The sequence below is a fragment of the Aphis gossypii genome, chromosome 2 (assembly GCF_020184175.1).
Source record: "Aphis gossypii isolate Hap1 chromosome 2, ASM2018417v2, whole genome shotgun sequence".
In the NCBI taxonomy this organism is placed as follows: domain Eukaryota; kingdom Metazoa; phylum Arthropoda; class Insecta; order Hemiptera; family Aphididae; genus Aphis; species Aphis gossypii.
In genome coordinates, this window is record NC_065531.1 from 20,240,306 (window position 1) to 20,262,583 (window position 22,278).

Sequence of the window (22,278 nt, forward strand, 5' to 3'; positions counted from 1 at the left end):
GTGTTTTATAAAATTAAACATAAATAACACAATGACAAGGCCACAACATTTTTTATAAACACTAAAATAAAATTTAAAGAATAAGTTTAAAAAAAAAAAATATAATATTTATAGTTTAACTAATATAAATAAAAAATTATAACTAAATTCTAGTATCACCATGTGTAGGTAAACATTGAACCATATATATATAAATATATATATTTTTTTTTATTTAATTAGGTTGATGTGGAGGTTCAGTGCTAAAATATGGCGCTGAATCTCTCACAAGTAAAGTGTGGCAAACTCGACAGACATGAGAATCCCTCATATTAGGTCCGCTTTTAACTGTTCTTGACAAACAGGATGGGCAAAAGATTCGACCACAATGTCTACAATGGTCCTACAAAAAAAAAAAAAAATTAGACTTATTAAATATTAAGTACATAACATTTTTTCTAATTAATAAAGTACTTTTTGGATTTTAGGATCAGAGAATACAGCTCCACAATCACGACAGTCAATAATATCTTCTTCGTGTTCCCATCGCACCTAAATAACAAATTTATTAGAAAAATATTTAGAATAATTAACATTTCTTCAATTACCAAAGTGCCAGATTCTCTGATACGTTCTAGTTCTTGTTGAAGTGACTGGGATAGTCGAACAAAATCACGTTGTACTTCTTCACTATTTGTCAAATCAGATTGTAAAGCTACAATTTTATTTCGTTGTTCCAAAGCCATAGATTCTAATTCAGTCTACAATTAAACTCAAATATCAGTTTACTCAACATCATAAATAATTGTGTAGTCAATTAATTAAGCATCGAGTGACAAGTATTTAATACATTTTTTAAAAATTACATAAATATTCTCCTAGCAAATTATATTACAAAATAAAATAAATATTATTACATAAACAATTATTGATCATTAAATAAATAATGAATAAGCAATAAATAAGGTCTTAACTATAATAACTAAATCTATAACTTCAAATATTTATCAAGAATATGTAAGTAGGGTTTAGGACTTTATTATAAGCTTATTTTTTGACTAGCCATAAAATCTAGCAGAATGCAAAGATAATATGCATGTCATGTTTCTATAATTTTAAATATGAAATTTTTAAATAATAATTTTTAATTATTTTGGTAGTTTTTCCATAAGAATTATTTTTAATTAATTTTCCAGGATACTAATATTTAATAAACTTATTAAACTTAATTATTTAGTTTTATTTTTAAATATGGACACATTACAAATTATAATAGATGTTATTGTACTATGCAAAGTTTACCTTTCTTTTAGTAACAGTATCCAATTGAGTGCGGCAGCTTATTAGTTCTTTTTCACATCGATTTGTATTTTTTATTTCTTCAGAAAAACGACTTCTTTCTTCCAATAATTGTTTTCTAACAAAAATTATTCAACTAATTATTACTATTTTAAAATACGAACTTAAATAAGAAGCGTGATCATATTATTGCTTAAGAGGACACTACACACCCATTATAAATGTAATAAAATATGTTTATGCTCTATGCTTACAGATTCCTTTGTATTAATCGTAGAAACAAAATTGTTACGGATTATGAAAGAAGAAAATATTTACAAGGTACCATTTAATATTTCAGCTAGATGATCTTAAATTGAAATAAGACTTATGAGAGTTGTTAAAAGTTGTTGTTTTTTTTAAAAAAAAAAAACAATAAGTAGGTATTGTACATATTATTATAGTAGGTATCAAAAAGCAGAAGTTAAAAATAAATATACTTTATTAAGAATAACCTTGCCCACTATCGTGCATGCAACTGAGCCTCCGGCAGTCAACCCCTCCCTCGGAAATTGTCAGAAGCACTGTGATTGGTCGTTAGCTGTCGTCAGCACTCCCGTGACAACAAATATGCGTGGACTAGACGAGTTTTTGTCGGTAGAGTAGGCAAGGTTATTCTGAATAAAGTATACTATTCTTTAGTATATTTTAGTAACTTATTTTAGCTTCTGTAAATTCAAAATCATCTATTTGAATATTTCCTGGTGCAACTTACCATTACAATACTGTATCCAAATTAACATTATAATATACATTATTGAATAATAAAATATGACAATATGTTAAATAATTTTAAATAATAAAAATACGTACTCCAGTAAAGCTACTGTTGAATTCAGTCCTTGTATTTGGCTTTCAGAAATAGCTGCACTATTTTTTATCCTGTTAAATTCTTCTTCTATCGATTCTTTTACAATAGACATAGCTATAAGTTCCTCGTTACGTTTTAACAAGTATTCTTGAAGTTCCTAAACAAATTCATCATATTTTATATAAGAAAATGAATCATTACTTCTTAGTTTTTTAAATACTAACCCCTACTGAACTAGGTAAATTAATTTCTTCATTTTGTAACTGAACAGAAAACTTCATGTGTTTCTCTTTTAAATTATGATTTTCTTCTTCCAATCTACAAACACCACCCATCAATTTATAAAAATTAATTATGAAAATATTGTATTTGTTTAAAATATGACAATACTTCAATATACGTTGCTTCATTTTAGCACCATTTTCTGTACAGAGTTTTATTTCTTTTTGAAAATCTATCACTGTCTGTTCATATTGCAATTTCAGATCACTAAGCACTTCATGTGATTGATCAGAGAAACTTTTCAATTCTTGTACCTACATAATCCATTAAGATTACTAATCTAATATATTTATAACTAAAATTAAATCTAAAATATTTGAAGTTGCCTTATTTTTGTGTTCATCTAATTTTTCATTCCACTTTTCTTCCATCTCCTTACGATAAATAGTTTCTTTATCGTGTTCATCTTTAAGCTTGTCCATGGCCAAAAGACGTTTGTCCGCTTCATTTATTCTTTCATGCATTTCTTCTATACGAACTTTGTACAAAGAACATTGTTCACATTGTACCATATTATTATCTACAACAAGAATAAAATATAATTATAAATTATTCACAGAAACACAATCAATTATAAATATACCATTTGATGTATTTAGAAAGACAAAATCTCCAGTTGCTGAAGAATTAGATGATTCTTCTTGTGAATTATCTAATAATAAATTATACAGTTTAAAATCAATTTAACAATTATCAAATACTATAAATAATAATACGGAACCCAAGAATATAAAATAAAAGTATGATTTCTTACTACAATATTATGCCCCTATGAGATCTTTATAAAGCTGCCTATTTTACTCATAATTATTTTTACGAACAAAATAGCAAAATATAGACAAATAATAACAATGTCAGATGGCAATAAAAACAATTTGTCTGCCATTCTATTAGTACACAATGTAACCCATTATCGTTTAAGTATTTTCTATTAACTAACAAATACATACTAGTAGTTAACTTTTCCTCAACATTATTCTTTGATTCATTTAATTTAGTTTTATAGTAAGTGATATCTGTGTCCATTTCACGAATTTTTTCTTTTAGTGCTTCAACTTCTTCTTTTAATGGATCTACTAGAGCTTTATACACATTATCTTCATCATCCTGAGACTAGAATAAAAAAGTACTATGATTTAACTATGTAATTATATTTAAACAAAATATTTATGGTTTACCTTTCTATAGTCATCAGATTCAGTGCTAGAAGCAAGATTTGTCATTTTTCTAGCAATAGCAGAAAGAACAGTACCAGGTACATTACGTATTTGTTGCTGTGTTGATTCGCCCAGTATATTATTTCCCTGCTGGCCAATCAACATTTGATTGCGACAATGTTTTAGTTCGTTTTCCAACTTTTCATTCATTGTTTTGTATATTTTAGTTTCATTTTCACGTCGCCTAGATTCTTCTAAAGTTTCTATATATATGAAAAAAAATAAAAGTTTTAATAGTGAAAATAAACTATTTCATTACAAATATTACCAGCAACCACTTTATGCAAAGATGAAATCTCTTCATTATATTTACGGGTTTGTTCTTCAAACCGCCCTTCCATTTCAAGTTTAGTTACAGTAAGCTGGCTTTGTGACTCATCTAGCTCATCTTGTAATCTCTTTAGTTCAGCTGATATACTTGACATACGCTTGAGCTCCTCTAATAATTAAACTCATTATGAATGTTTCTTACAAGCGATAATATTATATGAAATTAATGGAAAAATTAATAACATATATACATTATACATATTACACAAATTATATAAAGCAACAAAGCAATAACTGGTCACCTTCTTTTTGCAGTATAAACCCCTTCATTTTGGCGCGTTGCAAACCAAACTCTTTTTTCTCCAATTGCAATTCGTCAATTTGTTTTAGAAGCAAGTCCAAAGTCAACGGACCTGTCGATATAAAGAGCGTGCAACACCAACATAAGCATAAATAACATTTATTTTTAAAAAAAAAAAATAATTAAAAACAATAAAACCCCCACAAAAATTTAATTCAAGTAATTCAGTGTAAATGTGAAATTTTATAAATTAATATTTGTATTTATTAAAATATTAAGTTTAAGTGTATAAACTGAATTACTTGATTGATCGTGCAAAAAATGTGTCTGTAAAATATTGTAAAAATAACACACAGTGTGCAACAAACCAAATAATATAATAGGTACACATGGAAAGAATTTTGTAGTTAGCATTATGAAAAGTATATATATATATATATATACATATTATGTATGTGTATGGATATAAACACTTAATGAATGAACACAAAGAGGTGTGCGGCAGTAAAAAACTATACATTACCACGATTGTTGTCATTGTCAACAGTCGGTTGCAGTTCTTCTCTCACGTCGTTCTCCATGACGTGGGTACCTTGCTCTAGCTTGGCCAATCACGTAGTACACGTAAACTCTAAGCGTTCACCGTGACGACTCTGCCACAACTGTGGACTGAAAATATATGGAAAGAAAAATAAACAGAAAATTAAATGACTGACGACGACGATCTGTTCAAACAAAATAGAGTACTGTAGTACTCAACCGTCCGTGTACCATATGTGAACGGGCGATGCCCACCTCATTCCCTCCCCCCAAAAACAAAAAATAGATGGTAAGCAGTACTGAGAGGGTCCCGTGAGCCTAAATCGCGATCGCAACTCTACCATAATACACAATTCTGCTTACCTGACACAAATCGTCAGACAATATTGTTCTTGCTACGGCGGCAGCGAACCGCATGCGACGGCAGAGGACATAATGCTGAGTTCGCACCGAAAGATCGGCGCGGGCGAGACAAAATTACTGTAAATCGGAAACCTTATAGTGCGTGGGTACCTGAAACAGGTGGTCGCCTCGTCGATCGAACGAAAGAGCTCACGGTAAACGTAATAATAAAATAGGTAGAAAATAGCAATAATGTCACTATTGTAATAACATAGGTAAGTATTAAGTAAAATGTAAATACTAAATAGGTATGTAGAATTTTTTTTTTTTCAACAAGTTTGTCTAGTGATAAACTGATAACTGCTTAGCGCGTTAAGTTGATAAGAGCGCCTTCACTGTCGACAATACACTGCACAATAATATTATGTTGTTAATAGATCTATATATAGACTATAGAATTATGTTCTATGAAATAGAATAGACGAAGTCATAGAAACATTAGAAACCATTAACCAAAATTGTAGACTGAAAAAGAATAAATAAATTAATATAAAAGAAAATAATATTAATATTATTTATTTATTTTTTTATTTTAAAGAATAGGTATTGAATAATAATAATAATAAATAAAAGAATAAAGATGTATTATTACTATGATCATAATGCTGGTACCTAGGTACTTTATAGTTGTGCCTCGTGGCCTATCGCCTATGGGCAGATTTAAAACACTGTGAAAGTGTGAACTACGCACCGTAATTGTTGTTTTGTCTTTTTTTTTAAATAAAATTAGTAAATTACACAATTTTTTCAATTTATTTGAACATTTTAACATTTTGACCGATTCAATGATGTACTTTAATTTTGCGTATTCTTTTATTTTTAGCAAAGTAATATTTATGTTTTTGATGATGTCGACCGTCGGACGATTGTTTTATTATAGTTTTTAGACATATGACTTATCTGATTGTAGAAAATAGATAAGTAATAGGTACTTAGATACTATAAGTACTTACTTTATACTTTAAACATTTATTATTAAATAATCTATTCAATAATGGATCATGAATGGTTATAAATGCTGTAATACATAATATGCTTTATCGAGGTTGTCATCGGTACGGATTCGCCTACTTTTTAATTGAATTAGTCAATAGATTCCCTTGTCTATTCACCGATTAGGTATAGGTATACACGCAAACTTAAATTATTTAATGTAACAACTGACTAGTGACCACAGTGGTTAACACACGTTATCAATGAACGTATCGATATTAAAGACTAAATATAATATAATTTAATATTTATTTGTATTTTCCTGAATACATTAAAATATTAAATATGAACAAAAAAAGTTAAGTGAATCTCAATATACAAAATAATCAAAATAAAAAACATTAATTTATATTTTATCTAATGGCATGATGAAAAACTTATTTCATTAGTCATCAGTCATCACGTTCATCAATTTATTTCAATTTCCATATGGCACATTAAGATTTAAGGTTGAAGTCGGAAGTCCTTTATGTAATCGAAGTCAGCCATCTAGTAAACTAGTTTATACTTTATATATGTCTATGATAAATGATAATCATAGATTTCAATACTAGAGACTAAAAGTTGCATGTAGTTAAATTTTGTACAAAAGTTAACTACACGATTAAAGATATCTTTAATCGTAGTTAACGCATAAAAACACAGATAACGATCTGAATTTAGTATGATAATAGATCAACTCACTCTATATTATGATATTAAAGCAGACAACACAACATATAAGCTCTGATGAATATAATCTTATTACCTATGATGTACACAAATTAAAGCGAAAATAAATTGTATACTAATATACCTCAAAATTGAATCAATTTTATAGAGAAAAAGGAAATCAGTTATTGGTAATATTATGGATGTTTGATATTAAAGAGATATAGAAATATTACATTTTAGTATTTTAATCTATACAATACTTAGCGTTTTATTCTTAAATAATTTAATACTTTTCATGAAAATAATAAAAATGTTTACTACTGTTTCCTAGTGTTAAGGTAACATTTATTGTTTTTAAATAAGTTTTTATGAAATGTAATTACTAATTAGTATAAACATGACATATCAACTACAAGTATTATCATTTTTTGTTTGCAATGGTTTAGTTTTATTTTAATTTAACATTTATTAGTAATAACTAATAAGTTATTAGATTAACCTTATTCAATGATAAAATGCTATCAAAATCTACTATACACATGAGAATAATCTCTTTCATTCAATAGTAAGAACTGCAGAGATATTTTAATGTATTAATTAGTCTTAATCCTAAGAACATTTTTTCACGTAAATTAAAATAAATAATAGGTATTAAATTATAATATTGTTTATTATAATTTATTTATAACATTTTTCTTAGTTTTTAACTATAACTTACAGTAAGCATACAAAAACTAAAAATGTCTAGTCAATAACATTGACCTATAGATTATATATAAAATAACTAATGTAAAAAAACAATTTGTGTAGTACCGGTTCTATATTTTAACATTAAGAGTACATTGTTTATAATAATTTTGCAACTACTTCCACAATTATCACTTCATCAGTTTCTTAATTACATTAAACCTGAAAATAAAAACCAACAATTAATGTAAGTCCACAATTAATTATTATAAATGGTCATTACGGTTAGCTTCCTTGCATTGACGAATAGCCTCATTAAATCCAGAACACAAAGAAATATCATCATTGTTTTGTGCACACTGCAAGAATTGTTTGATTTCAAAAGCGCAAGCACCACCTTGTTGGCTACTTTGTTCCACTGGCATTAGTGGAGCTTGTTGAACTTGTTGAGGTTGAACCTCATCGCGGGAACCACCACCGCCGAACATTCCAGTGACTGCATGACCAACTGTGTGACCCTAATAATAAATAAATTATCATTATGAATAATATATTATTTATATAACTATTAAATTATTAAACGTACAATGGCAGAACCAACAGCAACACCTCCAGCAGTAGCAGCCATTTGGGCAAATAATCCCGGTTGTTGTGGTTGAGCTGGTGCTACTTGTGTTGGTTGATGTTGTGGTGCTGGTGCATGTTGCTGTGTTCTAGCTGGGACAGCAGACCTAAAATATTAATAACATTGTTAACTTTAAAAACTATAAAGTATTTATTTCAAAATTTCAAAATTGAACTATATAATTCTAAAATTACTAAAATAATATGTAATCTGAATCACATTCTTTGTCTGAAATTATATTACTATGAATTCAGATTAAAAAAAAAAAAAAAAATAGTAACAATATTTCAAATTTCTTAACAGCTTCTAAGGAACATTACATCACATTACATAAATTGTTGACTGCATACATGTTTTTGTAATTATCACTCCAGTGTGTATATGTAATAAAAAATTCTAATTAAATAACTTATACAGTCATACTTATGAAGGACGTGCATATATTTTAAAATATCTATTAAATCATGCTAACCATAGATTCAATAACACTAACACTATACAGTACTACACCAGCGGTTCCCTAACTGTACAAAACAATGCACTAGGGATAACATGAGTACTCCAAGGGGAACCGCTATGCTACACCAACGTATTCAATTAGGTATCTCATCATTTTAATTTGACTCACTAATCTAACATGACAGCAGGAGACGGTAAAGCATGTTGGCCAAACCAACTTTAATATTAAAACTATAGATACTATTGGCAATATCTAAATGAAGAAATATTGTTTTCATAACCTGGTATAATTTATTGAAAAATACTTTCATTTTTTTTGTTTTTGAATTACCTATAGGAATATTTTTTTTTAATTTTACTTGATAAAATTATCACTCTGAATGAAATTTATTATAAATCTAATTTAAAATTAATATTAGTAACACCGGTAACAAAAGTTTATTCTATGCTAATATGTCGATTAATTCCACACAATAGTTCAAAAAAAAAAACAAAACATAATATACCTACAAAAGTTATTATTGATCCGAGTGTTAAGTACTCAATTAAACATTAACTCAAAACCCTTCTTAAAACTTAAAATTTTCATGTAAAACAGAAACATATTTATTGAGTATAATAATAAATGATAAATCAGTTTTAAATAAATTTAAATGAAAACATAAGACCTATGTATATGAATGACCTCATTTGAGTTGCACAATGCTGTGCAAATTCTTATAATATATATATGTTGACCATAAGAAAATAAAGGAAATACAATATTGCCAACTTTTTTTGGGACATAAACAAGAATCTAAAACAATAGTTTTCATGAACTTTTCAACTAATAATTAGCATCATTTACAATTAGGTACTAATAAACAAAATATGAATAGAAACGAACAAGTTTTAATTGTAACTAATTGGTTACAAATTTAAAATTACAATTAATACAAGAAGTATTATTTGATTAATTAATTTGATAATTGATACATGTATTATATAAAAATTAAAAAGGTATAATTATGTGCCCACGCATTAACACAGACAATGAATTAAGTTTTCATGGTAATCAAATTAATCATTTTATGAGTTTTTAACAAACTTAAATGAAAATCATAACTGTTTCTATAAATTATTAACGTAATTACATTACCTATTTAATAATTTTATACATCTATTTACCTTTAACATTTTTATTATAAAAAATAAAAATTATTTTAGGGTCTTTTATCTATATATAATATATATAGATATAGATACCTATTATATTAGTTATTTAATATAATCATAATTTTAGAAACATAGATAAGAATTTAAGACGATACCAATCACTCTTTGCTTTTTCTCTAAATAGACGTTGATGGACAATGCGATATATTATACTGCAGTTTCATAGAAATTCAACTATAATAGTTATCAAGTTTTGCATTTAAATTCCATGTTAATATACCAATTAATTATTTTCCATAATTTTTTAAGTTATAAATAACTGTTAATATAGGTACATCATTATTGATTAGGTTTGAATAATATACATTTAATAAAATTTAATGTGTCATTTTGCATTTTTATCATTGAATAATTTACATATTTTAGTATTTGTTTTGTTGATTTGATAATTTTATAGGTAAATAGTTACATTCCAAGGGCACTTGATATATTAATTAAAAAAAAAAAAAAATTAATTTAAAGTCATGTGTTCTATAGACTAGTTTTAAAGTACCACGTTTATCAAAAGGTTGAATTTGAAACAAATCAAACCACTAAAGCATTTAACGGAACCGTTTTATAAATCAATCATCGATATCACGTATCTACACTAGGTACATACATATTAGTTATTACTATAATATTTTGCATAACCTTGCCGGCGGGGAGTCCGATAAAAAGAATCGTATGCGCAGGACTTACCTTCTGGGTGCAGGCGACGGAGAACGTCCACGTCTGGCCATTTTGTAGTTAGGTTTACACAAAAATTAAATAAATTTCACAAATAAAATACGACTTCACGGCTTGATTGAAGGAATCTGTAGACAATAAATATTAGCGTTATGGCGTGAAAAGGTGCAATACTGCAGTAATATAGTACATTAGTACTCACTCGAATCACTTGCTGTCTCTCTCAGAAGTTTTCAATTTTGGTTATGTAAAAGCGTAGACCGTACCGCTGTTGAGTTACAATGTGTGGACTATAATAAAAAGTTAATTATTGATATTGGTGGGGGAAAACAGCTGTGAAGTCGTAGTGAGATTGCGAAACCTTTTTTTTTCTAGAAGGTTCTCCAACACTATGTTGTCATCGTTTTTGGTGGGGATAGGCGGGTATCTACGGCGAACAGTGGTAGCGAGTGACGTTCGAAACGTCTTTGACTACGGCATAACGGTTTGTAAAAGGCGCGCTCGTTCGTTATCAACTTACGTCTCTTATCAGTTATCAGTCACCGACGACGACTTTCGCGGATCAAGATTATAGCACCGAGCTTTTTAAAGTTTTCCGCTCTCTCGACTACACGTCCACCGCTACATTTCCACCGCTTTCATCGTCGAGTTGCTGTTTTCCCTGAGGTCGGCAGTCAGTCGTTTTTGGTCCGACGAAAACTCGTCGCATCATCAATATACCTAGCTCGGAACAGGTCCAGTTGCCAGCCATCCGTCGAGCACGTGCGCCGTCTACTCGAGATAAACCTACGGCCGAAACCAAACGATGACGCGGTCGGTCTGCTGAAAAAATGCCGCCTCTGCGCGATCGCACCAATAACGAGCGCCGTCCTCCTCAATCGGGCCGCGAACTCCGCCGCCGCTGTTGAGTGTAGCAACAGACGCATTTTAACCTTGGACTGTTGTTGCGCCGTAATCTTTGACCCGCCCCGAGACGTGACGACGGCTAGACCACAATACGCACTGCGATGGAGTGCGCCAACCTAGACGAGTGCGTCGAAAACTGGGAGTCGATAGCTGGTGAATACAAGACTCTCGAGGTATGTCGTGATATTATACTTTTGTTTTCGCTTTGCACTTTGACGACGATCATGATCACCTATTTAAAATCGTGTGTGCCACAATACTATTACCATTCCTACCTATCCTTTTACGTTTTTCCATAGTTGCCAGGTTTTTATTTCACCCCCAAGCTCAAACATTAAAATTGTAGTTTGACTTTGAATTATGTTAATCAACAGTCTCCTAGACTTTTTAATACCTTTTCCTATAATGTACCTATTATGGATAGGTTTAAATAAAAATTTTCCAGATTAAATCATATTTAAATTGTTGACTCAATTGTTATTGTAATTAATAGGTATATATTATACTCGATATTATATTATAGCTGAATTGCATGAAAATAAGATTTATGATTTAATGACCTATTGAAATTAAATAAACTGACTATGAGTCATACTTTGATGTTTTTTGGAACTGTTAAATATTTATAGATGATTCCTAATTTAACTAAATACACTTATATATTCTAGATCAAGTGATTAAATCCGATAATGTATCAAAAATAATGTTGAAAACTATATTGCTTTTATTATTATTTATTATATATATTCACGACCTTTAGATTAATCATATCATTTCATAATAATTTCTATTTAATCAATTTTTTTTTATTTTTTTAAGTACATTTTGTTTAATTTCATTTTATTAGTTTTAGGCTAGGATTACACTATGCATTTTGTCGGTTGCCGACCAACCGGAGCCGAACCGCAACACATTAAAATAAAATAGGTTTAAATATAAAACACATTATCAGGGCCAGACTTGACTGAATTGCGGAATTGTATAAAACTGTCGGTACACAACCATAACATGTTGTGGTCGCACCGACAAAACGCATTGTGTGATCCTAGCCTTAATGTATAACCATCAATTGTCAATTTTACAATGATATATGATTTTAAAACTTTAGATCCTTCTAAATTGTAATGTATTATAATGTATTTGATCATCATTATTTATAAAAAAATAATGATTTTAGTATAGGTTGCTTGTTATGAATATTAATTAGTAAATAAAAACCTGTGTACCTATTAATACTGTAAAATATTATATAATAATTATATATTTTTATTTTTAGAATGCCAATAAAGAATATTTAGCCAAGGTAGAGGAGGTTAGTGATCTTCAAGGTCAGTGTATGAAACAAGTCAGTCACCAAAAATATCGATTAAATTTTATTGCCAAATCTCTTAAAAAGTAATTGTAATTAAATCTTGCCATTTTGAAAATTTTAGTCTAATTTATTCAGGGTTATCTTTGTTTAGTTTTGAAAAAGATGAACGTCAAGACATTGTACAACGACTTTGGAAAGATATTAACCACCGCCGCCAACAACTGTCAGATATTGAACAATCACTCCCAAAGCCCAATGGATCATACTTGAAAATTATTTTGGGCAATGTAAATGTATCAATTTTGAATAAAGAAGACAAGTGCGAATAATTCATTAGAAAATATCAATCATAATTTGATAATAAAATTTATTACAGGTTTCGTTATAAAGATGAATATGAAAAATTCAAACTGGTTCTTAGCATTATTGGTTTCTTTTTATCTTTATTGAATTTGGTGACCAAAAGACGTGCACTCGAACTAACTTTTTTGTTTCTTTTGGTTTGGTATTATTGTACACTGACAATACGCGAAAGCATATTGAAAGTAAATGGGTCAAAAATCAAAGGATGGTGGCGACTTCATCATTTTATATCTACTGTGGCTTCAGCCGTACTACTTGTTTGGCCAAATTCCGAAACGTGGTACATATTTAGGCCACAATTCATGCTTTTTAATGTACTTATTAGTAAGTTATATATTTTAATTTAATTTTTAATAATTTCTAATTTTAATGTATTTCCAGGTGTAGTTCAATCATTCCAATTTATATACCAACAAGGGGTTCTATATAGACTAAAAGCATTAGGTGAACGTCACAATATGGATATTACCATTGAAGGTTTCCATTCTTGGATGTGGCGTGGTCTTAGCTTTCTACTACCATTCCTATATTTAGGATACATTTTTCAACTGTACAACGCATATACATTATATAAGTTGTGTTATCATCCAGATGCCACTTGGCAGGTCAGTAAATATAACTAAATAACATTTTATATTCATCTTATAATGTCTCGTTAAATTCTTAATGTTAATTTATTCATTATGTCCACCTAAATTATATAAAACTAAAACATTATTCCTTTAATCAATACATTTTAAACACCAAATTAAAAATAAATACATTTTAGCTTATGTACTGCAAATGCTAAGTATTTCATAATATTGATATTTATTTTTTGACCATACATAATAGTGATAATTAAACAGTTAACATAAGATTAATTTTTCTTTAAATATTTGTTTAGATGTTAATACAAGTATAGGTTATATTAGTTATTTACTGTTTTTACTTTAGTATTATTATATTAACAAATTTTACATTTATTGCGCTTTTTAATTATCAGTTATGATCATTGTTTAAAGTTAATTATTTGTTTGTCTTAGATCAAAAAAAAAAAAAAACAAACAAACAAACAATTTTTGTTTTTTATATCTTTTGTAGTATATAATATGTAACCTAGCATATTTACTGTTTTAAGTACAATTTTAAAATTTTAACTCCTTGTATTTTTTGTTTAAAAATTAGAATAAATCACATTCTGTTGATTCTTTTATATAAACTTGCACTCTTGCTTACCAATTATGTCTAAAATAGAATTGTAATTATTGAAAACTTATTAAATATCTAGTCCAGTGAGCATCTACTTTTTAATTCTAAAAATATGTGTATATATATTATATATATATATATATTATATGAATTTTAAAATAAAATATGGACATAAAAGTTATAGATATTCATAAAAAATATTTTGTTTTGCATTCTTCTTAATAGTTGGTGCTAAATTGCATATCTTGATAATGTATATCAGTTTTACATGTAGCGTTTTAGTGATATAACTTCAGAGTCAACATTATGACTTTTATTTGTTTAAAATATAAAATAAAGATACCTAGTAGTTAGAACAATAAGTTCAGCTTTTGATTTACATATTGTTTTAATCCTATTAATGTTTTATGATAAAGACAATTTATTGTCTACTTACTAAAATATCAAACATAACCTAATAAATAATCATGTTATTTACATTTTAGGTTCCTGTTTTGTCAGGATGTTTTTTTATATTGTTCTTGGGAAACGCGGTTACTACTTCAATGGTCATTCCAGAAAAACTAAAAGAAGTAAAAATAAGACGAATTATTAAGGTATTATTATATTATTTTAGACTAATATAGTTCATGTATGATAAAATTTAACTATTATTTATAGACGTATACTAGAAAAATGTCTGGCAATCGACTTGGAGCTGACCCCAAAAAAAGTGACTGAAAAATTAAGTAAGAATAATAATTTAAATTAATGTTTTCTTAGTCCTTTTTTTTCTAATAGTCATGTTATTAAAATTATTATTATTAATAAATAAATTATTTTTAGGAATACATGGTGTTACATTTAGAATTTTTTTTATTTAATACACCATCACACGTTATTATGTTATGTATTTGTTTTAATATACCAATTTAATTTTATATTTAAAGCATTATTAAAGATCTATTTACCAAGTACATTTTTATTCATTACATTATAATAGAAGATATTTTTTGATGCAAACGAAAACATATTTAGTTTTAAGTATAATAACAAGAACAAGTTATCTCATTATCAGAAAATTATATTGTTTATTGATTTAAATGTTAGAAAAAACTTAACATTTTATTTCTTTTTGGCATCTTTCAAACCGGCTCCAGCATTAAATTTGAAGAATATAATATCTCCATCTTCAACAACGTAATTTCGACCTTGTTGTCTGTATTTTCCTGCAGCCTGAAATTTTTAATATAATATTGTACTTAAATGTTAGAACCTATATTTAGGTATAAATATATTTTATTAATTACTTTGCAAGCAGCTTCAGAACCTTCATTCTTGAAATCTTCAAATTTCATTACTTCAGCCATAATGAATCCTTTTTCAAAATCCGTATGAATTCTTCCTGCTGCCTGAGGTGCTTTAAAACCTTTCTATAGTTTTAAATTATATATATTATTAAAAATAATTAAATAAAACTTAAATTCTATGAACAATTTTCTATTTTAAGTTTACTTGAATAGTCCAAGCTTTGACTTCATCATGTCCTGCAGTAAAAAAGTACTGTAATTGCAATGCTTTGTAACCTTGAACAATGATTTTATCTAAAGCACTAATAAACATATACAAAAATAATATAAGAATTAGTAAAAATGATAATGTTAAAAATAGGTTAGATTAGATTAAGGGAGACAAACTAAGGGAACATGCCCTGGAAATCTTGATCAGAGGGTGCCAAATTACCAAATAATAGTAGCATAATAAAGGGAGTTGAATTATGAGAAGGTTCTAATTTTATACTAGGTAAAAAATATGCTAGATCTGGTCCTCTATAGATAAGAACTCTAACTCTGACTTATAAATATTCAAAATTTAATCTTAGTAAATTTAAAATTATAATAGAAGTAAAAACTAATGGAGTATATTGTGTACTTAGCAAAAATTAATTTAAATTAATTTGCTGTCATACTCAAACATTTTGAACTTAATTTCTTTAGTTTGGTTTCAAATTGCTAAAATGTTAAATTTTTTAAATGATTTTTTTAATAATTAACCTGGTAGCCTGAACTTCTTCCATGTATTTTTTGCGTTCTGGTTCTTCCATTTCAATAATTTTATTTTCAAAAACTCCACTAAATGGAATAATAATTGCACCAGGATCATTTTTGTCAACCCATTCTTTAATTTTTATCAACCACTTGTTTTTTTTTCGAATATAATCTTTTTCCGACAGATTTACCAAATAAATTACTGGTTTTGTCGTAATGAACATGTGCTTATTGAGAAAGTCTATCTGAAAATAATAAAATTAATCAGTATTTTAAGTAATCAAATTCTGGTTTATTGATTATTACATCAAGAGCACTCCAATCGCCAAACCTGATATGTTTCTTTTCATCCACTAAAATAGTTTTGATTTTTAGAAAAGTGTCCTGCAAACATAGTTTAAGTGTTAAAATTATTTAAAACTGTGACTAGTGGCAAAAAACATACATATTCTGGCTTGAGTTTTTTATCTCCACCGCGTATAGCTAATTTTTCAAGTTTTTCCAAGTTGGCATTAAAATATTCTTCGTCTTTCAAACGTAACTCCTCATTAATAACTTCCATATCTTTAATAGGATTAACTTCTCCTTCAACATGGATTACATCCTCGGCTTCAAATGCACCTAGATATAATAACAATATAACATATTATACTATTATTTATTAGACATTATGAGAAAAATGTTTATAACTATTACAATTTTTCAGTGTAAAAGATAACAAAGAATATTGCAACTTCAAGACTTTTATGATAATTAAAATGTATAGATGAAGAAATACATTTTGTTAAAATATTTTCATACAATTTAAGAAAATTTATAGTTAACCATTGCACAAGTTGTTTTTTTTTTTTATTAATTTTGGATAAATTATTGTAAGTGTATTGTGTAACAATAACAAATAAAAAAACGTAAAATATAACTATTTCATATTTTGTACTTGTAAATTATTTAAAACTCATGCAAATCATTATAATGAAAGTTAATATCAACATAATTCTAACATAGTATACGGTTTTTAAAACAAATATATTCTCACTCTAAGCTATTAAACATTGAAATGAACATCACATTTTGTTTTGTTTTATTTCAATTCTTTATATCATAAAATAGAAACAAGGAAGTATATACATTGCAAGCTATACATTTCTAATTTCTATATATAGTTTAGTACAAGTAGGAAATTTAACCAATAAATTATCTTAAATGGTTGCTTTCCATATTATACTATACATAAAATACAGGTTTAAGATTTAATTATTTAAAAATGAATAACCGATTAACAAAAAATATCTATCAAAAACAAAAATGTGTTTTAAAAAAATATTATTTATAATAACTTATAACTACTATCCAATCAGAACACAAATTTAAAATTTTTGATTTAAAATAAAAAAATGATTCTTGCTGATTTAAGATTAAAATATCAAAATGCCAATACTCTTTTACCTTAAATACTTCATAATATAACTTCCTATCTTTACATAGATTTTTTTAACATAATTACATAAATGGCCAACAAAATTTTTCATTATAAACTAAGTTTAGAGCTAATTTAACCCTATTTTGAATCAAATTTAACTTACGGCACAAATGGAACAATGCATCGCACGCTTTTATGTGGGACAAAAAGGCATTCCCAAGACCTTGACCTTCCGCGGCTCCTTTTACTAGCCCGGCTATGTCTACAATGTTCAAAAATGCCGGGACTTTGCTGAAAAAAAATATAACCAAATAAATAAAAACATTACAGTCGAGGCTAGGATTTTAATGATGTAAATAACTAAAAATAAACTTATAAAAAATGATTTAGGAAAAAATCTAAAATAATTTATAGTTTATAATTTTTTGTTCCATAATAAATATAAAATTTTTTCTATTAAATATATAGGTAAAATAAACATGTACTTAGGTTGTTGTCGAACATTGTTTTTAGTTTACTTATCAATAATTAACCAACAGATATATTTTATGATAAAACAACAAAAAAATAATTTCTTAAAAATATTTAAAAAATGCACTTGAAATTAAGTAAAATAAAGAAAGTTAAAATACATTTTTAAAATTCTGAATCAGGTTTTGTACTAAGAATACTGTCCTAGCAATAAAAAAAAAAAAATAATAAAATACTAACGCAAACTATTATAATATATTAAATACTATGTAAACTTATACGTATATTATCAAGTAAGAAGGTATATAATATATTGTTACATGGATAATGTCTCTGGTCATAAATAACGATGGAGAATTGTATCTAAAAGTATAAAACTAAATTAAAACGTGTAGTGGTACACCTACGACCTACCGAGCCCTGAATTAAAATCCCGTTAAACCAAAGGGTGAATTACTAGGGAAAAAATTTTAAATTACAAAGCCCACCGGGAACGACCGTTGATTGGATTTTTTTTTTCGTCCTCTGGAATTACACGTCAACGTAACACGGATGGGTGGGTACGACCACAGCTACCGACCGAGATTTCCTCCTAATAAATCAGTATACCCGACGGCGGCGCCGCGGTGCTTGTGGGAACTGGGAAGCTATTCCGAAGGTACACAGGTACCAATCTACACTCTTATTACGCGATGTGAATGAAAACGAAGATTTTTCGATCTCATATCGTATTAGTATAATATATCCTCGCTGACCTTATTAATAGCTAGGTCACATTACGGCGACTCTGCAGTCGGTTTTTTAGATTTTTACCCGAACCGCCGCCCCCGCGGGCATTCAGCCGGACTGAAGGGTATCTACGACCTACACATAGGAGGAGGTATAGGTACCTATAATATAACCCGACTGCAAGTCTCGTATAATAATATTGTAGAATGCTTTATTATAGCGCCGACAATATTTTTGGCACCGCCGTACCTATAAACCTATACGTACAATAATTTGTAAACATGATTTAATGGGCCATTAAAGTTAATTGAGAGCGATCTGCCGGCTTCTGTTATAGATTGTAAAAATCGTCATTATTTTTTATATAACAAAACTAACGAACAATCGTATGCGTTTTACTTACATTTTCCGAGTACAAAATTCACGTGAACATTGTTTAAAAACAATATCTCCAATAACCCACAGATCATTAAAAAACGCATAAACAACTTTATTTGAATTAAATACCTAGCTTTTTTGTTTTTTCGATTACATTTTAAACACGATTTACATACTCCAGACAATACATTTTAAACATCTACAAATTACAATATTTGATACAATTTTATACAATAGGTACTTTGATATATTTATAAAAGATTATTGATATGTCCCTGGACATTAAAAGAAATTAAGAGTTACAATTTCAACTTAAAATTAAAGTATCTCATTATGAATTTTATATGACAATTCCAAATAAGATTTGAATAATTTAATACCTAAACATTTATTTGAAAACTAAAAATGTAAGTCATCTATAAATTAAAAAATTTAATAAGTCATCATTAAAGGCATCCAAAATAAGTTGTTGAGTTTCTACTTTCTAGATTTTAAAGGATATTTTATAATTGAAAAGTTCTTACAAGTGAAGACTACTCACTTTTATTCTTTCAAAAGTATGTTTCACTGATAAATTATAATATTGTCTATATTTCATTATTTCATTGCAAAAACCGGGCATTTCTACTTGTTAAATGATCTATTATATAATAGATATGGAAGTATAATTTTCTTTCAATAACTAGGTATTATTTTATACACGCTGAACAATTCCAGAATATAAAGGTAGCCAATTCTTATACCAGATACTTTTGTTTATTTATATTACTATTATAGTATTTTTTTTTCTATTAGTAGTACCTACAGTAAGTTAAACTACTTTATGCCAAATTTAATACATAATGGGTATATCATAGATTATTATTTATTAACTTTGTAAATTTTACCAACTTCTTAATTTACTATTAATAGAAATTATAAATAATAATTGTTTTTTCAATTATAAAATGCAAAGATTAACAATAAATTAGGTTAAAAATATAGCGGTACATCAAAATATGCATCAATAAATTTAAAAAAAAAATCTTAAAATAATTAACAATAAATGTATAAATATTTATTTATAGACTATTTTATTAATTTTTAAAAATTATAGAGTTTTTAATAAATGTAAAATTATTAATATATTATATCATGGAATTTTTTCTCGTAGAACAAAACAGCACATTCTCTAACTGTGTAATTCTACATATGATTTTGAATAATTATAGTAGGCACTTACCTAGGTGGTTTGAAGTATTCAACTAAATAATCAAATCGTTTATCCGGCACTGGTACACGACTTGCTGAAAGGAAATAAAAAAAATCCTATCATTAATTTATATTTATAATAATTAAATTTCAAATTAAATTTACAACAATTTAACACAATGGTCCCTCATACATAGCAAGTAGTTGAATTTTGAACCACTTACATTATATCATATGTGATGGTTGTGATAAAAAAATTAATTGAATTAATATATAGCAATTGCCATCACTATACATAATATATAAAAAAACATATAAAAATAAACTATACTATTATATAATTATTCCACTATTTAAAATAGCACAAATACTACAAATTAAGTATATATTTTTAATGTGGCTTCTATAAATAATACTTTTTATATGGAGTGTTTTTTAATACATAATAATCTAAAAAAAAAAACACACCATAAAATAGGTAGCTTACTCTTGAAAAAAAGATATTAAATATAATATATACTATAATTTATTTATTTTGTGTATATTATACCTATACAGTGAAATTGAGTCATGTATACAAAAAACAATTATTCTTAGCTTAAAAAAGTGATTAAAATACTATAAAAAAAAAAAATCAGTAGGTACATATTATAAGGAATTTCACATTTTTTTAAATTAGCTTATATACTTATAAAAGATAAAAATGTTGAAAAAATATTAAAGAGTAATGCTTTGGTTTCAATAGCTCCCCTTTCTAAAAATATTAATAGGTAGTATAGTATTTTAGATATTTTTTAGTGAAAAATGGAATAATATTAATATTTAAACTAATTTTGTGGATCTTGAATGATAAGATAAGTATATAAGTTTAAGTTAGGAACTAAACCACTTTCAAAATTAACTCAACACCACTTGTAAAACATATGAATGGATAGTAGATACTACTTAAGTAGTAAAGAATTATACGATTATCATAATAAATTATAAAAAATACTTATTTTCATTTGGATCGATGGTACAAAATGGAAAATTTTCAGCTGCAGCTTCACTCTTGGTGAGGACATTGAAGAACGTTGATTTACCAACATTTGGTATACCAACAATTCCAACCTTCAGATTTGTCCCCACACGTCCAATAAGTGGCTTCTTCTCCGGTTCTTCAACTTTTTTGGGTGGCATGATGACCACAGTTCTAATTAATCAATATCAAATATCAATCATAAACTAATTATGTATATAACTTATCGTCTATGTAATAATTATGACATAAAATGATTAGTCTACAATAAAAACTGAATAGTTATTCTTATTTCTTATTACAAATATTTTAAAGTATATGCGATAAACACATCAGAATTTTCAATACTTACACAAAATTGATATAGGGATTGTTATTAAAACTTAACTACCAAAGTTATATTTAATATTAGAAGTTTAGGACTTAAATCTAAATCTACAGAAGAATTTGAAGAATATTAAACTTCAAAATGTGCTTCGGCCTTTCTAGTTGGTTTATCAGTTATCAATTATTATCACAATTCACAACTGATATGCCATGTTTATATCCACGCCGAATTTGAGGTTAATTTTGAAAAATTATGGAAAATAAACTGTTTTAAAGACTGTTTTGTAACTTTTATTCTGGCATAATTGAATATTAACACGATAAAGTAACTCTTTGTGCATATAATATATTTAAACATTTTATATTTTGTAAAATTTGTCAGTACATCATAACTTGGTTAACGCATTTTAATCGTAAAATTGCAATTACACAGCCGTTATGTATAGGCAACTAAATGTACATAATCGACATTTTGTCACTGTTCAATGATAACGATAATATTA

At 27.3% G+C, this 22,278-nt stretch overlaps 4 protein-coding genes across 7 annotated transcripts; 1 reads left to right on the forward strand and 3 right to left on the reverse strand.

Moving 5' to 3' along the window:
- Positions 1-32: 32 nt before the first annotated feature.
- On the reverse strand, positions 33-5,410 carry LOC114125270 (early endosome antigen 1). 2 transcript variants are annotated; one of them, XM_027988852.2, is made up of 15 exons: positions 5,102-5,410; positions 4,722-4,867; positions 4,200-4,310; positions 3,896-4,066; positions 3,589-3,830; positions 3,361-3,523; positions 2,994-3,062; positions 2,737-2,930; positions 2,519-2,664; positions 2,353-2,446; positions 2,131-2,285; positions 1,282-1,396; positions 588-740; positions 454-531; positions 33-382 (listed from the first exon to the last, which is right to left on the reverse strand). In XM_027988852.2, the coding sequence occupies exons 2-15, from the start codon at positions 4,777-4,779 to the stop codon at positions 215-217; spliced, it is 1,917 nt and encodes a 638-aa protein (XP_027844653.1). In that variant the 5' UTR covers positions 4,780-4,867; positions 5,102-5,410; the 3' UTR covers positions 33-214. The 2 variants fall into 2 exon arrangements, with proteins under 2 accessions (XP_027844653.1, XP_027844654.1); XM_027988853.2 differs by lacking the exon at positions 4,200-4,310.
- A 2,028-nt stretch (positions 5,411-7,438) lies between these two features.
- On the reverse strand, positions 7,439-10,879 carry LOC114125274 (coiled-coil-helix-coiled-coil-helix domain-containing protein 2). Of its 2 annotated transcripts, XM_027988859.2 has the most exons (5): positions 10,645-10,879; positions 10,455-10,570; positions 8,061-8,205; positions 7,758-7,992; positions 7,439-7,696 (listed from the first exon to the last, which is right to left on the reverse strand). In XM_027988859.2, the coding sequence occupies exons 2-5, from the start codon at positions 10,493-10,495 to the stop codon at positions 7,686-7,688; spliced, it is 432 nt and encodes a 143-aa protein (XP_027844660.1). In that variant the 5' UTR covers positions 10,496-10,570; positions 10,645-10,879; the 3' UTR covers positions 7,439-7,685. The 2 variants fall into 2 exon arrangements, with proteins under 2 accessions (XP_027844660.1, XP_027844659.1); XM_027988858.2 differs by lacking the exon at positions 7,439-7,696 and having other exon boundaries at positions 7,741-7,992.
- Positions 10,880-11,373: 494 nt separating this feature from the next.
- LOC114125273 (transmembrane protein 120 homolog) lies at positions 11,374-17,173 on the forward strand. Of its 2 annotated transcripts, none has more exons than XM_027988856.2 (8): positions 11,374-11,521; positions 12,625-12,743; positions 12,812-12,979; positions 13,037-13,347; positions 13,405-13,628; positions 14,700-14,810; positions 14,875-14,942; positions 16,948-17,173. In XM_027988856.2, exons 1-7 carry the CDS (start codon positions 11,450-11,452, stop codon positions 14,932-14,934), a joined length of 1,065 nt encoding a protein of 354 aa, XP_027844657.1. In that variant the 5' UTR covers positions 11,374-11,449; the 3' UTR covers positions 14,935-14,942; positions 16,948-17,173. The 2 variants fall into 2 exon arrangements, with proteins under 2 accessions (XP_027844657.1, XP_027844658.1); XM_027988857.2 differs by lacking the exon at positions 16,948-17,173 and adding an exon at positions 15,040-15,170.
- Positions 15,265-21,966, reverse strand: LOC114125272 (obg-like ATPase 1). Its single transcript, XM_027988855.2, has 10 exons — positions 21,801-21,966; positions 21,429-21,622; positions 20,462-20,522; positions 17,825-17,952; positions 16,687-16,862; positions 16,548-16,625; positions 16,248-16,486; positions 15,709-15,805; positions 15,504-15,626; positions 15,265-15,429 (listed from the first exon to the last, which is right to left on the reverse strand). The coding sequence occupies exons 2-10, from the start codon at positions 21,607-21,609 to the stop codon at positions 15,319-15,321; spliced, it is 1,194 nt and encodes a 397-aa protein (XP_027844656.2). The 5' UTR covers positions 21,610-21,622; positions 21,801-21,966; the 3' UTR covers positions 15,265-15,318.
- Between the last annotated feature and the right edge of the window lie 312 nt (positions 21,967-22,278).

Coding starts and splice junctions, on each gene's coding strand:
- LOC114125272 (XM_027988855.2), bottom strand. CDS start 21,609: ATGCCACCCAAAAAAGTTGAAGAACCGGAGAAGAAGCCACTTATTGGA. Junction 15,806..16,247: donor GAAGAAGTTCAGGCTACCAG/GTTAATTATTAA, acceptor TATGTTTATTAG/TGCTTTAGATAAAATCATTG. Junction 15,627..15,708: donor TCAAAGCTTGGACTATTCAA/GTAAACTTAAAA, acceptor TTAAAACTATAG/AAAGGTTTTAAAGCACCTCA.
- LOC114125273 (XM_027988856.2), top strand. CDS start 11,450: ATGGAGTGCGCCAACCTAGACGAGTGCGTCGAAAACTGGGAGTCGATA. Junction 11,522..12,624: donor GTGAATACAAGACTCTCGAG/GTATGTCGTGAT, acceptor TTTTATTTTTAG/AATGCCAATAAAGAATATTT. Junction 13,629..14,699: donor ATCCAGATGCCACTTGGCAG/GTCAGTAAATAT, acceptor TTTACATTTTAG/GTTCCTGTTTTGTCAGGATG.
- LOC114125270 (XM_027988852.2), bottom strand. CDS start 4,779: ATGGAGAACGACGTGAGAGAAGAACTGCAACCGACTGTTGACAATGAC. Junction 3,063..3,360: donor TGAGGAAAAGTTAACTACTA/GTATGTATTTGT, acceptor ATTTATTATTAG/ATAATTCACAAGAAGAATCA. Junction 2,447..2,518: donor ATGAAGCAACGTATATTGAA/GTATTGTCATAT, acceptor TGGTGTTTGTAG/ATTGGAAGAAGAAAATCATA.
- LOC114125274 (XM_027988858.2), bottom strand. CDS start 10,495: ATGGCCAGACGTGGACGTTCTCCGTCGCCTGCACCCAGAAG. Junction 8,206..10,454: donor CCGTCGCCTGCACCCAGAAG/GTAAGTCCTGCG, acceptor TTAATATTTTAG/GTCTGCTGTCCCAGCTAGAA. Junction 7,993..8,060: donor TTGCTGTTGGTTCTGCCATT/GTACGTTTAATA, acceptor ATTTATTATTAG/GGTCACACAGTTGGTCATGC.